Source organism: Acartia tonsa, chromosome 5 (genome assembly GCF_053477335.1).
Source record: "Acartia tonsa isolate MP-2025a chromosome 5, ASM5347733v1, whole genome shotgun sequence".
Taxonomy (NCBI): domain Eukaryota; kingdom Metazoa; phylum Arthropoda; class Copepoda; order Calanoida; family Acartiidae; genus Acartia; species Acartia tonsa.
Genome location: NC_137264.1, coordinates 22,572,127 through 22,587,840, shown reverse-complemented (window position 1 = coordinate 22,587,840; position 15,714 = coordinate 22,572,127). Strand labels below are relative to the sequence as shown.

General features: G+C 30.6%; 2 protein-coding genes across 2 annotated transcripts; both read left to right on the top strand.

The window, feature by feature from the left end:
• Window positions 1-139: 139 nt before the first annotated feature.
• Window positions 140-7,108, top strand: Lrr47 (Leucine-rich repeat 47). Its single transcript, XM_080160883.1, has 13 exons — window positions 140-907; window positions 1,470-1,574; window positions 2,360-2,471; window positions 3,137-3,246; window positions 3,494-3,597; window positions 3,902-3,948; window positions 4,412-4,520; window positions 4,993-5,096; window positions 5,566-5,695; window positions 5,913-6,021; window positions 6,247-6,310; window positions 6,567-6,645; window positions 6,971-7,108. Exons 1-13 carry the CDS (start codon window positions 848-850, stop codon window positions 7,077-7,079), a joined length of 1,242 nt encoding a protein of 413 aa, XP_080017009.1. The 5' UTR covers window positions 140-847; the 3' UTR covers window positions 7,080-7,108.
• A 223-nt stretch (window positions 7,109-7,331) lies between these two features.
• Window positions 7,332-14,418, top strand: LOC145319060 (N-alpha-acetyltransferase 50-like). The gene is made up of 7 exons (XM_080160885.1): window positions 7,332-7,390; window positions 7,642-7,725; window positions 7,962-8,030; window positions 8,811-8,857; window positions 12,303-12,360; window positions 12,803-12,900; window positions 14,267-14,418. The coding sequence occupies exons 1-7, from the start codon at window positions 7,352-7,354 to the stop codon at window positions 14,313-14,315; spliced, it is 444 nt and encodes a 147-aa protein (XP_080017011.1). The 5' UTR covers window positions 7,332-7,351; the 3' UTR covers window positions 14,316-14,418.
• Window positions 14,419-15,714: the final 1,296 nt, after the last annotated feature.

Sequence of the window (15,714 nt, the reverse complement as noted above, 5' to 3'; positions counted from 1 at the left end):
TTGAAATTGAAAATTATTTGACTTCCTAATAATAAAGTATTTTAAATTTTCTTAATTAATATCATATTTAACTAATATTTGTATATTTAATATTTTAGATAAAGTATGAATATTTTTTCAAGTTTACTAAAATCATATATATTGTAAATGAAATTAAGATTTATAATTGAAATAAGTTGTGTTAACCCGCCTTTTATCATTGACCTACACATTTTTTATTAGCAAAGCTACTCTATAATTTACTTTGCCATTCCGTTCATACTGCTGTAGGGAAACTGATTTTCACGGCAGCTATTGAAGATTAATAGACAGCTGATATTTTTGGTAAAGATTCCCTGTATCATTAAACATCAAATGTATTATTTTTCCGTCAGTCTGTCGGTCATGCAAAAAAGACATTAAAGATATTTTTCTTTTAAAAAAAAAACCTCCGAAAGGTTTCGTGATTTCCAAGAATTATTGCACATTTATCAACTGAACATCTTCTCTATAATTAATTTTGTCTGTTTGTCCTTCACTAATTTTTAATGCTTCGCTACTTAGTTATTTTGTCATCCTTTTCCTTTTATGGTTAACTACATTTTTACATAAATATCCATTTCTTCACATATCAATTTGGTAAACTTTGTTAGAATGTTTCAATTCTGTAACTTAATATATTGAAATTATATAATATCTAAATTATCTTAATCGACTTTTTCTTTTTTGACAATCGGAATTTTTTTTGCCTTTAAAAGTATTTTGTTTACCTTCTGTGAAATTAAATTAAAACTGGTTTCAGATAAAAATGAAGAACTAAGATTTGATTTTAAAGTGTTTGTAATATTAGAACTTAAAACCATCCAAAATGAAATTGTATGCTAACGTGGATATTGTGAACCGAAGACTGGCCTCACATGGCATGAAGGTAAATTTTTTAGAATCGTGGCTACTCTATATCTTTTCTTTTCCTTTAAATGACGTTCAATATACCATTCAAGAACTTTAAATACCTTTTTGCAAGCTACTGATCTAAAATATATTTTTCATAATGTGTGGTGCAACCAGAAGAATAACTTTCAAAGACTTGATAAGCTCAGACAACTTCGTCAAACTCATAGGGGAAAGGGGGGGGGGGTCCACTTTTACGGACTATGTGGTGGACAGGTGCAGATTAATGTGCTAGCTTTGAAAATAGGTTATTTGGTATTGAAAATTCATGTATTATATCGAATTATAGACTATTTTTTACTAATAGTGAACTAAAAAACACAAAATTGAAACCAGTTTTTGTTAGACCCGAGGGTTTTAATCTTGATTTTTAAAAAAAATTTAATATCCGCGAAAAGCTGTCTATAATACGATGCGATAAAAAAACAATTTTTGAATTGTGTTTCTATTTGTGCTTCCAGGTTCAGTTTCTGAATCCTGGAAGTGGAACCCGGCCCCCCTCTTGTTCGTTATTTTATTTAGACTACATATTATTTTAGGGAAACAATAAGAAGATAAAATCACACGTAGCCATTGGTAAGAAGCCACTAGAGGATGGACAGAAAGAAATATTTATCATGGTTTCAAATACTCAGCAAAGACAGGTTTAATTTTGTTAATTTATGTTTGCGCGCCAGGGAGGGTGTTGGTACCGGTACCCTCCCCCAAAATAGTTATAACCCACTTCACCCTTTCAGAACCTATAAAAAGCTAACCTGTAAAGGTGAACCATATCGGTTCAGTGGTTAGCAAGACACTTTAGTAGAAAAGAAAGATACTTACACATCTTGTCACTTTTATATATAGATTAATCAATAACTACCAAAACCCAAGGACCACTAATACATAAATTATTTATGGAACATCTTTATTATCTGCTGATTTTTAATATCAGCTCCAAATATTTGCCTATTTGCATACTGGACGTTGAAATAGACTTGTTGCTGTGTAACTTGAGTCAGCTTATGAATTAACATATTATATGTCTACTCCAAGATGGATTTAATCAGTGCCCAGAACCAATTTCGTCCATCTTTGGTGTATAATTTCAGCACACCCTTGTATGTCGAGAACCCTTACTTATTATTAAACTCACTCAGTATTAATTGAGTAAAAGTTATTTACTATTTTGTGCATTAAAATTACCATTTGAATATGACTATTGAATGTAAACATTTAGATAAAAATTTAAGATTGATGGAAAGTCATTTTAGGTAGAAAATATTTTGGAAAAAAGTTGTAAGTAGACACCGCCTAGCGAAGAAATTTTGAACTACATATCATAGAATTATATTTATGCATATGTCAACTTGTATTTAAGATACTGTATAAGTATGTATGTGCCTTTCATTTCTATTTCAAATCTTATGAAATAAAATAACTATTTTAGGGTATGAAGTTTCCAATTATTGGTAACATAGAACAAGTATTTACAAGATTGGTGAATGAGGGAAAAACTACGATTAGGTTTAAAGAGCCTGAAAACGACCTTTGTATACATGGTAGGTTGATTATTAGTAGGGTTGGCAATCCGAAACCGGGATCCGGAATCCGCCCAATTTTTAGCCAATTTTCTAATCCGGATCCGGAATCCGCATTTAAATAGTGTATTCGGATTCTTAATTGGTAAGCTAAAATTAGCGTCTTGATTTTTTAGGCCTTAAAATATTGCTAGAATCCGGAATCCACCAAAAATAAGAATCCGGAATATGCGGGAATCCGCCTTTTTTTAAACGGATTCTTGTAAAAATTCGAATCAGGTCAAAAAATTTGACGGATTGCCATCCCTAATTATTAGTTTATCAGCTAAGATTATGATACTCAATGAATTATTTTGTTTCATCCTATTATATAAATTGGTAGGTTAGGTCTTTTTGTCTGTAGCCCAAGATTTCGATAACTGAGACATCAAAGCTAATTATTGATGTTTGTATGTTTAGTAAGATCTTGTGATTTTTATTGAAGTTTGGTATTAGTTCAGATTTTAGTTTTTTGGGGAGTGAGGGGGGGGGGTTGTTATCAAACTTACATGAAATGATTTATGTGCTGAAAGCTACATTCTCCTTTTACCTCTCTAGTACGAAGTAAACCCACAAAAAATTTTGAAAAATATTTCAATGGTATGCTATTGCTAATGTATTTTATTTGTGAAAATTTATGATATTAGGCGATCCAATAGAAGTAAAGAGCTTTTTATCAGTATTAAAGAAAGTTTTAAGTGGACAGGACGTGGAGAAATTAACTCTTTCTGCCCTGCAACCCTTGTCAAATAAACAGGTATAAACTGGGACCTTTATAGCTTATTTAGGTCTTGTTAAAGGAAAGTGAAAGTGCCCCATGCAATCGTCTTCTATTATAAAGGTTGAGAATGAAGGGAGGAAGTGGTGGTGGTTGCGCACTCGAATGATGCTATTTTAACTAGTAATTTGGCAATTTTAGATTTTTTAACCAATGAAGTAATAGGGACTAATGCCATTTCTGGCCTCTTATGTTTTTAAAGTTGACTACTGTTAAATTGATGTAGATAGCGGGACCGAAGAGAAAATTAACAGTTGCCAAGCGGAGTGAATATCCGGTGAAAGAAGGCTTTCCACAAACTCTAACCCACGTTAAGATAAATGGAATTAGGTATGGTATATATTTTTTCACAGATGATCATATGTATTCTATAGCAAGGATTTAATCATTAGAACATATGTTTGTCTAAAAAATGACTCAAAATTAATTATGAATTACGGAAGTTTCTCCCCAAGTACGTTTTTCATGAAATTTTTTCCTATTTTGTTTGTTGGGGTTACTCAACCTCAAAAGGAAATACATTAAAACCACCACAGTAGGTATATTCCCTAAAGAATAGAGCCGAACCGGTTCATCGGATCTATTTATATAGGTTTTATTAAGAAAAATGAAATATTTTTTGTTTGTCTTTCAGATTGGCCAAGATTGATAAAAGAATACTTAAATTAATGAACTTAACAGGTATAATAATTTCTACAATTAAAGTCATATTATTCTTGAAATAGGCCACTAATTAAATATTAAACTTATTGATGAATAAATAGCAAAGTATATGGAGTATTATTATATTACCCACAAATATTTTGTTGTTGGTTATTTTCGTTGGTTAGCCCATTTATAACATCTTTATTCAATACAAGATATATTCAAATATGACAATTATGATAGACATACATTCTCATAATAAAGTGAAAAATGATATCAGTGTATACCGAATTATCTTGCTAACCACTGAACCGATATGGTTCTCATTTACAGGGTAGCTTCTTATAGGTTTTAGGAAAGTTTATAACTATTTTTGGGGAGGGTACAGCCACCACCCAAGAAAAATCACCCTAGAAAAAAATTATCCCCCCAAAGAAAATTAAAGCCTGACCGCTTGTAAATTATAAAGGAGCTGCGTTCTTAAATCCTATATTTTTAGAGCTTGACCTAATGGAGAATGAAATAGAAATCTTGCCAGAAGATTGTGAAGCCCTAACCAGACTCTCAATTTTAAATGTTGCCAGTAACAAGATAAATGTCATACCAAGGAACTTGTTTTCAATGGTTTATACATTACCTACTCTATATCTCATTTTTATCTAGTCTTTGTAAATATTTGCTATATTATTGCCTGTGTTAGAAGCAAGGCTTCTCTATATTAAGTATGTATGCTTTTCTATATGTGTTTTCAGCTAGAATTTCTAGACTGAATCATGATCAATATTATACTTAAGAAGTAAAAACCTTCTTTATACATATGTACATATATTTGCAGCTGGAATACACTATAATTGTTGATTATTATTGCTTGTAAATAGAAGTCTTTGTCCTATCAAGGCAGCCATTAAACTATATTCGTCCCTAGTATCATGGACAGACTTTTTAAATTTTTAGTATGATCATTGAACAATGACCAGTAAACTTACAAACGAATTGACAATTATGCAGCTGCGAGAAATCTTGTGGCCGGACGGGATTATAGGGTTGTGACTTTACCAAAACAAGAACAAATTGATTTAGAGGCTTCAGTGCAGGGCAGCTTTCCAACACATTAACCTCCTTAAATCTGACGTCGAATAGCATAAAGCTGCTTCCTAACCATGTGTGTCAGCTGGCTCAACTAGGAATTTATACATTGATTTACCAAGACATAGTGTTATTATCTGAATAAAATCCATAAAGTATTTACAATGGGTGCCTATTCATATCTCATGTAAGTTTTACAGGAATCAGACCCCCTTAACAACAAATTAATGGACAGGACAGACATCATTAAAATCAAGATGACAATTTTATTGATCTGATCATCAGACATATTTTCAATTCAGCCGTCTAATTTTAAAACTAGCCGGGGAAAAAATCAATTTTAGCACAGAAATTTACTGTCCGTCAGTTCTTTACCAACAGATCAACAGACCTAGACAAAAATAGTATTCTGGATGCTCATTGGTATGGGAATTAAATCTGCAATATATCTTGAATATTAGCTGAGAAAATCTTTTCTTCAATTAACTATTTCTACAGATAGACGGACGGACATGCGTGTATTTATCTTTTTTTATAACTGATAAATCAAATATAAATTGTAAACAGTATCCTTTCATATTGATGAGAACGAACTTACCCAGCTTCCGCCCTCTCTGGGAAACCTAAGCAAACTAAAGATATTGACAGCTACCAACAACAAGATTAAGTTTCTACCCGGCAGCTCTGCGGCTTTGAGGTAAATCACCATTATAAAACCTTGGGATGTGGAGGACATTTAATAATAAAGTAGATTATATTTCTTTTATTTGTGGAAGATAAAGAATTAGACAGTTAAAAAGATTACCCAAAAAAATTTAAATTTTTTTTTTTTGCTAGATCGGGAGAACATCTTATTAAGCTTAATTTAGAGTTTTACCTATACCCTTTCAAAATATAAATATTAATTCTTTCAGACTTGAAAAACTAGATATTTCCAACAATCCGTGGGATGAAAGTCAGGCCAGGGTTGTTAGTAATAAGCTGACCGGTGTTTCCAACCTTCTAGAGCTTTCTGCTTGCCAGGTCATTATTTTTGCATTTCATAGTTTTTTGCTTTATTGATTTTAAAAACTATTTAAAACTAAGACCATTAAGTTAATTTCGTAGTTTTATGGAGACACAGTTAACCATTTTCAAATACAAAGGCATTATTTTAAAATAAACCAAACTTTTTCATTACACTTTAAAGATGTTACAACATATTAGATATAAAAGATCTCTGAGATGGTGATCAGAATTATGTTTCAGGTTATCACACATAAAATCAAATATGAACCGGAAGATATGTTTCCACAGCTGTTGAGATACCTTGGTATTTATTTTCTTATCATTGATTAGGTGCTAAGTTAGCCATTATACCATAAGATGTTGACTTATGACTTAGACATTTTTGTTGCAAAAGTTCTTATTTTTATTACCCCAATTTCAATGATTTTATAAATACAACCCGATTTTGATTGAATTTATCTCATAACTCAGTGCGTATAAACTGAACTACGCCTTGTAAACTTATTTCTGTTTTTTTTTAGCTCTAAAAATTTAAATGTTGTCATCCTTGTTTATTTTAGAATCTGTGATGTTTTGTCCTTGCAAGAAACCAATTTGGAATAATGTAGCCAGGGCAATGGTTAAACTTCAATTAGCTAGGTAAATTATTCATTCCCATCTCCTTGTTAATGTGTTGTAAAAATGCTGAATGCTGATAACCCCTGTGATTCTATAGAGAACAATGAACAATAAGTTAATCCTGTTTTTTTTTTCAATTGGCGGTAATTTTTTCTAAGGGCGATATATCTTAAGGAGGGCATGGTATGCTCCCAAAAAATAGTTATAAACCTTTCACGGACCCATAAGAAGTATCACTGTAAAAAAAATCATAACAGTGGAGCGGTTAGCGAGAACTTATGATCTGTTACTCTTATAGCAGAATTATCACTTCGTTTCTTATAAACAAAATTTTTATTATTTTTAGAATTTCAAGTTCTGTTTCGTGTAATGGACTGAAAGAAATCAACATGGATGCTTTTCTCTGCTCATCCAAATGTTTAAAAACTTTTGTTAACAATCCTTTTGCTTTTTAAACAAGTTTTAATAACGCACTTAATACTCATTCGAATAAATTCGAAAAAAATTGAATGAATACCACTTGTTCCTTACTGTATTTGTACCTAATTTTATTACTTTCAAACATGATTTTTAAATCCAGTAAAACAATTTGTGATTTATGAACATTGAATATGTATTGGTGATTTTTATGCTTTTGCGTCTATGAAAATATTGTTCTTGTTTTATTGTATTGAAGCTTAGTTTTGACTATTATGACTAATTAAAATTGAAAATATTTCAGATCAAAATGATAGACCATTCTTTAGAATTAGTTAAAGTAACAAAGGTAGAATGATTTATGCTTCTTTAGATGAAATTCTATTTGGGAAACCTTAGTTCTAAAAAAAGATCTTTATCTTGCAGGGTTCCATGAACTCCACCCACATAGTTTTAACCTAACCTAAATTAATATTGATTTTTTCTTTTTCTGGATAAGTGAATTTTTTCTCAAAAAGCTAAGTTTTCCGCATCTTAATACTGACGGACATTTTGAATTAAAAAGTACCTAGAAAAGATAAATACCTGATTTTTGTTTAGATGAATTTAAATAAGCTGGAGATAGTTCTGGTTGCAACCTTGCCTGTTCTTTATCCTGCTTCATTCTTTAAATCTGTTCTTAAGGTATAATAACGCTTTATTTGCTATTTTTCTGTTGCTGTATGTCTAAGTAAGTTATCATAAAAGGGTTGTAGGTACGTCACAAGTTGCAGAAAATTTGAAAAATTTCAATACCTGAATAAGCAAACGCCTTGATTGTCTTTTCTGTAATGACGTACCTCATACCTAATCATAGAAAAGCTTCGCTTTTTAAAGTCAACCTTTTATAAACCTTTCTGTAAATATATTTTTTAATTTAGGGAAGTAACACAGCATATTTGGCAGTTGTAGATGGGAAAGCAGTTGGATGTGTGGTCTGGAGAGATGAGGTAACTTCAGGGATAGGCAAACATGACGAGAAATTAATTTTCCCCCAAATTCTTAACAAAAGTTTTAAGTTTATCTACTTTTTAAAAACCTACTAAGGTGTGTATAATATATTCTGCACGAGATTAATTTTTTTTCCTGCTTCAATTTTTTTATTTTTTCCCCTTCAAGTTTTTTTTCAGCAAGGAAGGGGATAAAATGGAAAAATATTTTCAGAACTCTTTATTTTAATCATATTGTTCCCCATCCCACATATTTTTTTAGTTTTTTTTACCAAAGAGGAGAGAAAAATGGAAAAAATGCTTTCAGTTCTCTTAATTTTTACATTTTTTCTCCCCAACCAAATATATTTTTTTTTACCTCCTCCCCCCTCTTAGAAGGGTCAATTTTGCAAAATATACACCCCTGAACCTACTATAACAAGATAAACATTGGGTAATTAATAGGAATAAGCAATAATTCGGTATTTGTACCCTGAATGAATTACGTTACTATTTCGAAATTAGCTTTCATCACCCTAGTTGATAAATTTTGGTAGAAGATTGTCGGTTGATTTAGTGGATTTACTGTACCATCCCTCTCTGAAAACTTTGCTAGACTTCACAAATTCAGATATTTTTAAAATTTTAACGCAATGCATTGCGAATTTAAAAATTTAAAAAACAACCTTTTAAAATATTTTTGTTTTTATATGAATCACTTTGGGCTGTACGTTTGTAAGAGTGGTCAGCCTTTTGTTACTTGTCTGTTGGTTCATCTGTATTGATTTTGGTTTATTTTAGGAGCAAACCTCACATCTGTTAGCTTTGGGAGTTTTTATTCTATACAGGTAAATATGTTTGTTGGTTGTGCGCAGCTACTTTAAAACTAGAGTATCACTGACTGCCCATTAAATAGATTACCTAACCTTTATCAATAAAAAAAGTTTAGGTAACCATCCTCACAATTGAATCATATTAAACTTCCCACCTATAGCTTACTTGCTCTTCAATAATATGATCAACCGAATATTAATGCTAATAATTTTAGAGTATCTTTGCTAATACTTCAAGATATTTAATTGTCTCAAAGGTGAATTAGGGAGTAAGAGGATCCGAAACGGTAAATTATTCTGTACTCAAAATGAGTTAAACATACTCTCTTATTTGTTTGGTAACATTTATCTAAACTTGTATAGTTGGTGACAATTATGAGTGTCCAAAATTTAAACAAAAAATTTAACTAATCTACTGAAGGAGTAATTTTGATTATCAGCAAAAGGGGTTAACATCAATTTATCGTACATTGTCCTATCCTTAAGACCCCTGCAATTTACTATATTTATTTAGAGTTTCAGGAATAGTACAATGCACCATAGATTATTAGTTTGAGACAAACTTCTATTTCTAAATTTTGTCTTAGTTCCTCGTAACTTTTGTACTAAGTTGATTTAACCATCATTATCAAAGGAGGGGTCATTGGAATTTTTATTACACTAGTCCCCAAAGTCTTTAATATAGTTTTCTTATTAGTTGGCTTAGGGCCTTTTATTGAAATTTTATTGGTTGGTTCATTAAGTTGAGTGTCCAAACGTTTTAACCAACTTTTCGGCCATTGTCTTATCCCTTTAGATCCCTGCTGTTATTTACCATCACAACTTAGTATTTAGTACCTAAGGAATTAAGTTTTGGTTTGTCTTCAAACTTATTGTCTAGTTGTTTAATAGAGTATTCTTTAACTAAATTAAAGTTTCAATTTTCCCTTTCACATTTAATTTGTTTTATATTCTTTTTTTTCTTTTCGTCTTCTTTAAAAAGGGGCTTCAGGAATCAAATACACTATCCCCATTTTGGTCAAGATAGTACTCCTGTAGCTCCTGAGCTGGATCTTTAAATGTGTAGCCGTTGGCGTGGCTGTAGCCGTGGCCGTAGTCATGGCTGTAGTTGTAGTTGTAGTCGTTGTCGTAGGCGTAGCTGTGGTTGTAGCTGTAGCTGTAGTCGTCGCCACAGTGCTGCTAATAAAACATGGATTTTAAAATGATTTTACAGCAATGCAATGCCGGCTATCCTAGAAATATGGATATCTAAAATCTTTTATGGCCCACCTAAAAATAAATTATTTTCATCAAAGAAATGAAATTATATTTTATACAAAATTACTATTTTAATAACACATTTTAAATGTTTGTAATATTTACATATTATTAAGGGCATGATCCAATGTAGTTGGTACTACGGCTGGTATGGCCTATATCGTGCCGGGGCACGGCACAGCACGACATTGCACGCCTGGCCAATTGCCCAGCACGGCTGGACAGACAGCCACTACACACAAGACAAAGGGAGAGTCCAATAAATTCAATATAAATAAAGAAATACATTCGATTACTAAAATTTAAAAAATGTAATCATATTCCAACCTTATCAATAATATTGCAGCAATAAATCCCCAAAAGAATTTAATTTAATTTAAGTATATTTATAGTTTTATCATATTAATTTCCTAAAAACTGTCTCTTTATGTAACACAGACAGCATACTTTATTAGTACGTGACGGTTCAATATTAACTAATCATTCCATGCCCGTACGTTATTTTATACATCATATAAATAAACTACATCCTAACTTTTATAATTTACTTTTATTTTATTATTTATAAAAACCACAATTAAAATATTTTTATGATAGTTTTAAAATAAAATATTCCATGCCCGTACAATTATTTTTAAATTCATTTAACAATTATAATTTACGTTTTCAATGGTTTTACGTTCAAATTATCAAAAGCAGCTGTCTTTGTGGCTTTAGCAACGCTTTAGCCACACCAACGGACTGTGGTCACTTTTAGCGTGGTTAACCACGCTACGATTACAACTACGCGTTGTCAATATGATTTAAAGATCGCATTTTTTTTTGTGGCCACGATTACGCGTGGTTAATATGATTTAAAGATCGCTATTAGGTTGGTGGCTGTAACTCTGACCACGACTACGGCAACGGCTACGCTTTTAAAGATCCAGCTCTGGTGCATATCCTGAAAATTTTACTTCTTTTCCACCAATTTATATTTAGTTAATAATTAATCTCTTAGTATATATTATTTTATTTTGTATGAGACTAAACATCATAATGTAAACTCTAAATTGTCGATAGATAGCAGCAATTTAGATTATTTTATGTGCTATCTCCTAAGCTAGGGGGTACCTGGCAGCACCAAATAAACATTATTATTATTATTAAATGTTCTTAATCATGAATTGTTATGGGCTGTCCGTACACCTGTAATCAGGCGGTCCATGTAGCCTTAGGGAAAATCATACCCAGTTAATTGTTTGCAATCTAAGATATGCCCCGACATTTTTTGTGAAGATTCTCCTGTCCAGATTACCTGTTAATTTCGAGATTAAATCAACTATAATTGGATTTATATACAATTGTTGCAGATCGTCGTTTAAAATGTTTTGTGAAAATTCACCTTAACTATAAAATTCTCTTTTTGTTAGGTATATTAGTAGCAACGCAGTTCTCTCTAAATCTCTATAATAATGTGTAAAGTATACAGAACACAGATTAATCAATTTATAAACTTATTAATGAAGGTTTCCTTGGAATTCCAACCACACGATATTGCCACCTATTAACCTAGCCTTTCCGGGGGCAAAAATGGTACAAAAGCATATTCATTCAGAAAAGTAGTGGGGACATTGGAATGTAAATTGTACTCGTACCAAAAGTTTTCTAACAACTTTATTTTAGTTGTTTGCTTAAAAACTTCGGGCACTTTGATTAAATTTTGATTGTCTGGTGTTCTATAAGTAGTGTCTAAACTTTTCAACCAATAATTTTAATCTACCTAGTGGGCAATTTTGTGTGTCATCATTTGGGATGATTATCAAATATTTATGGTCTTAAACCATTAAGATCAATGCAAATATCTATTACTCTAAACTTAACTTATCCAATGACAGTTTTGAGAAATGGTTGTAATTTAAAGTTTATAATAGCAATTCATGCAGAGTTTAATTATAATATAATATTGCTTTACATGTAGCTACAGTTAGAATTAATATAGAGTAAAGTAGGGAGTCTTCAATTTTGCGTACTATTTTTCTATATAGACGCCACGAATTTGCTCTGCTCTACTTCATCTATCTGTTAGAAATTATATTCTTTATTTTAGACCCCATGGAATTGGTTCGATCTTCTAAGTCCACTAATTTGTAATTGTAACTTGTATTTTAGACTCCACAGAATTTTTCCATCAATAGTAACTAAAATTAATTACCTATTTTAGACGCCGTGGGATAGGATCTGCCCTACTCAACCTATTTGTCAAACAATGTAAATCCAAAGTAAGTTTGTCCTTATATATGTTGTACAATACATATTTAAACAATCATATTTATGGAGACTTTAGTTAGAAAGGTGACATTTGATTGTAAGTTATGCTGGTATCCAAAGTTTTATTACACGTTTTCATCTTCGTTGCCCTTAAGTTTGTGTAGACTTTCTTTATGATTATACCAGCATTGTTATAACTTTTCAACTACCTAATTATTTTTATCTACTTATCTCTAGGGTAACTTTATTTATAATCAGAGATTGTTAATCAATTTCATAAATTGTCTTTTTTAACAAGGCAATCCTATGTTTATAAGCAGCTGAAATGTTTTTATTTGAGTTAAATAAAATCTCGAAAACAACTATACCGATTAATTTAGTTCTAAATACACTAATAAACTTTTTCATAGCAAGTTTTAGGCTCTTCCCTTCATACTTCATTATTTTTTTAAGGAAATCTACCTTCACGTTAGCGCTCAGAATATTGATTCTATTTTGTTCTACCAACACTTTGGATTCTCTGCAGTTTGCAGGGTTCCTAATTATTACAGGTTTGTCATACACAGATAAAAAGTTAGTACAGATAGATAGATTTCAATCAAAGGGGACTATGCAAGAAAGAGAGCAGGGGATTTTAAGCAGTATTTTTTGGTTAATATACTAGGTTTGTGTTAGATTTAGTTATATCATCCAAAAAAAATAAGTTTCGCCATGATAGTATATAAAAAAGAAACTTAAAGGGCGAATATAGGTTGAATATAATATGGGCTCAAAAAAAACGTGCAATTCCATAGATTATAAGTAACTTTAAGATATTGACATATCCAAATGTATAAGTCTGTTATAGCTTAAAACCTGAACATTCTCAGGATAAATTTATGTAATAAGTGTGGTTCCCTAAGAACTCCAAACACCCTAGCATCACACAAGGCTTCGGTTTAAGGTTGAATTAAAAAGATTTCGTTAAATGATAGTCGTAATAAAAGTGGAAACCAGTTATCAATCTATTTTTTTGTATTGTGGATTGTTTCTTCCTTGACAATATTCCCCAACAAAGTGTAAAGTATATGAATTTTATTTTTAAAAAAAAACCTTTGCAGGAGAAATTTTATTTCATGTAAGTATGAAAATTATATGGTAATTGTTATAATTAATTTAAAGAGGACAAAAATAATAGGTGAATAGTGTTTTTTTCTTATATTTTTTTCTGGAGAAAATCTGGCGATCGGTGCGTTTGTGTGTGTGTGTTGAAAAATGCGTACTAGGGTAATTATATCATCAAGAATTAATAATTGATCTTTATACAGAAAAAAAACTTTAAAACGTATTATTTACCCTAGTAATTACTCCGGACGCAAATTGACGCAAATTATTTTATGCTTTTTAAAAAATCAATAAAATAGTATATAATATAAAAAAAATAAACACTTTAATTATCAATTAAGATGCATGCCAATGTAATAATCAATTAAACTTAAGAAAACTAGTCAAAAAAAGTCTTGTAAAGGGGTAAAATAAACGATTTTGTTGACTTTCTCATTTATCATATGTTGAAGTAAAAGCAAAAATTGCAAAATCTACTAAAGGATTTTTTTGATTTTTTAAATTTAACATAGATATTTTAAAAGTATGTAATGGCACCTTTCATATAAGCTCATATCATATTGAAACTATATTCGCCCTTTAATTATGAAAAAGCTTTTTTTAAAGAAATATCATCAAAATTTTGTTCTAACTGCTGTGTCATGTGCTTTGACACAAAAGTATATTTAGAAAAAGGGGTGGTAACTTGTTATAAAGTAAATAGATTGATTAATGCACTTTTTCATTTTACAGCACTTGATGATGTTTTGCCATGTTATTTTATTTTGTCGTTTTTATCCAACAAAAAACTTAAAAATACTCTTTAATTTTCAGAGGCCTAGAAGAGAACACAGCAATAAAGATGTTAAAAATGATATCTTGAGACCTTAACTTTAGTTATATATACATACATTAGCTTTTAATTTGTTTTTAGTAATGTAATATTTAGTTTATTTATATGTTATTTTTTAATTAGAATCTTGAATTACACGAACACGATTTTTTTAGATTTAATTTAAACTAATTTTAAGATTGAAACACTTTTTCGTCGCTTTTTTATGAAAATTAATATCTTTAGCACGGTCTTCCGTTAAATATCCAGTTTGTAACAGATTTTTTTTGACGAACAAAATTTTTAATATGTAAAGCTGTAAAAATATTTTTTTGTTGGAATTGGAGTACAGTCTCCCCTCCCCCCAAACTAAATCCAATCAAATAGATAATAACCTTTCAATTGTTTTAACCCTATTCGGTTTTAGGGGTAGGAGTTTCAGTGACCAATAACATAAGGAATGGTAGATTTTTACCCTAATATTCATTCAGTAGCAACTAATTTAGAGAAAATTATGTTAGTGTGAATGAAAAAAAAATAGTTTTCATTGGTAGCACAGCTACTTCAAAACTTCAGTGTGTCGGTTTATCTACTATTTCTCTTTATGTATGATTTTTTCCCTTGCTGCACTTCGTATTGATGTAAACTTTAGATATTTAATAGTAGATTACTGTTTACTAATGCATCCTTTATGTATAATCGCTTGAACCAATAAGGGGACAAAAAACTTAATTTATCCTAAATAAGCCTGAAACAGCGTGTTCTCTAAATTTTTTTGTCCACTTTTGGTTGAAATGATTGCCAGCTATTTTTTTCTCTGAATTGACTATTGGTGTTGCAAGTATACCATTTGCTTGCACGCATTTTATGTCAAGAAGGAACAGCTGGGAGTTTTTTGCATGACATGGAGATTTCAATTATTTTTTTTGCATTATTTCTATGTTTTACCCTTGTTGCAATCAAATCTTTTCATATATTATTTTTGTGTACCTACAACCTACTTGTAGAACTTAATATTCGTCTTATTTAAAATAGTTTAAGAGTAAATAACACTGTACCTAAAAAGTAACTAAAAACGCTTTTGTATTATTACTATTTGTTTATTAATATATTAGTGTATTGATATATATTATGGATTTTTAGAGAAATTTTGTTTTGTCCTAAATGATTTCTAGAAGCCACTTTCGTGAGGTTTAAAATGATACATTTTCATCGTATTTTAAACCATTATCATTTTAGAAAAGGTTTACATATTCATTTGTTAGCAAAAAGTTATAAACTTGTTTTAAATAAATTTGAAGGAGTAAAATGGGTTACTTTGGAGAAAGTTTAACCATACTACGGTCGAAGAAAATCCTTTCTCGTATTCATTCGAATCCGGTGGATAGGAACCGGTTCTCATCCATACGGAAAAAAACTATGTCTAGCATCGAATTATATCCAGCTTTCT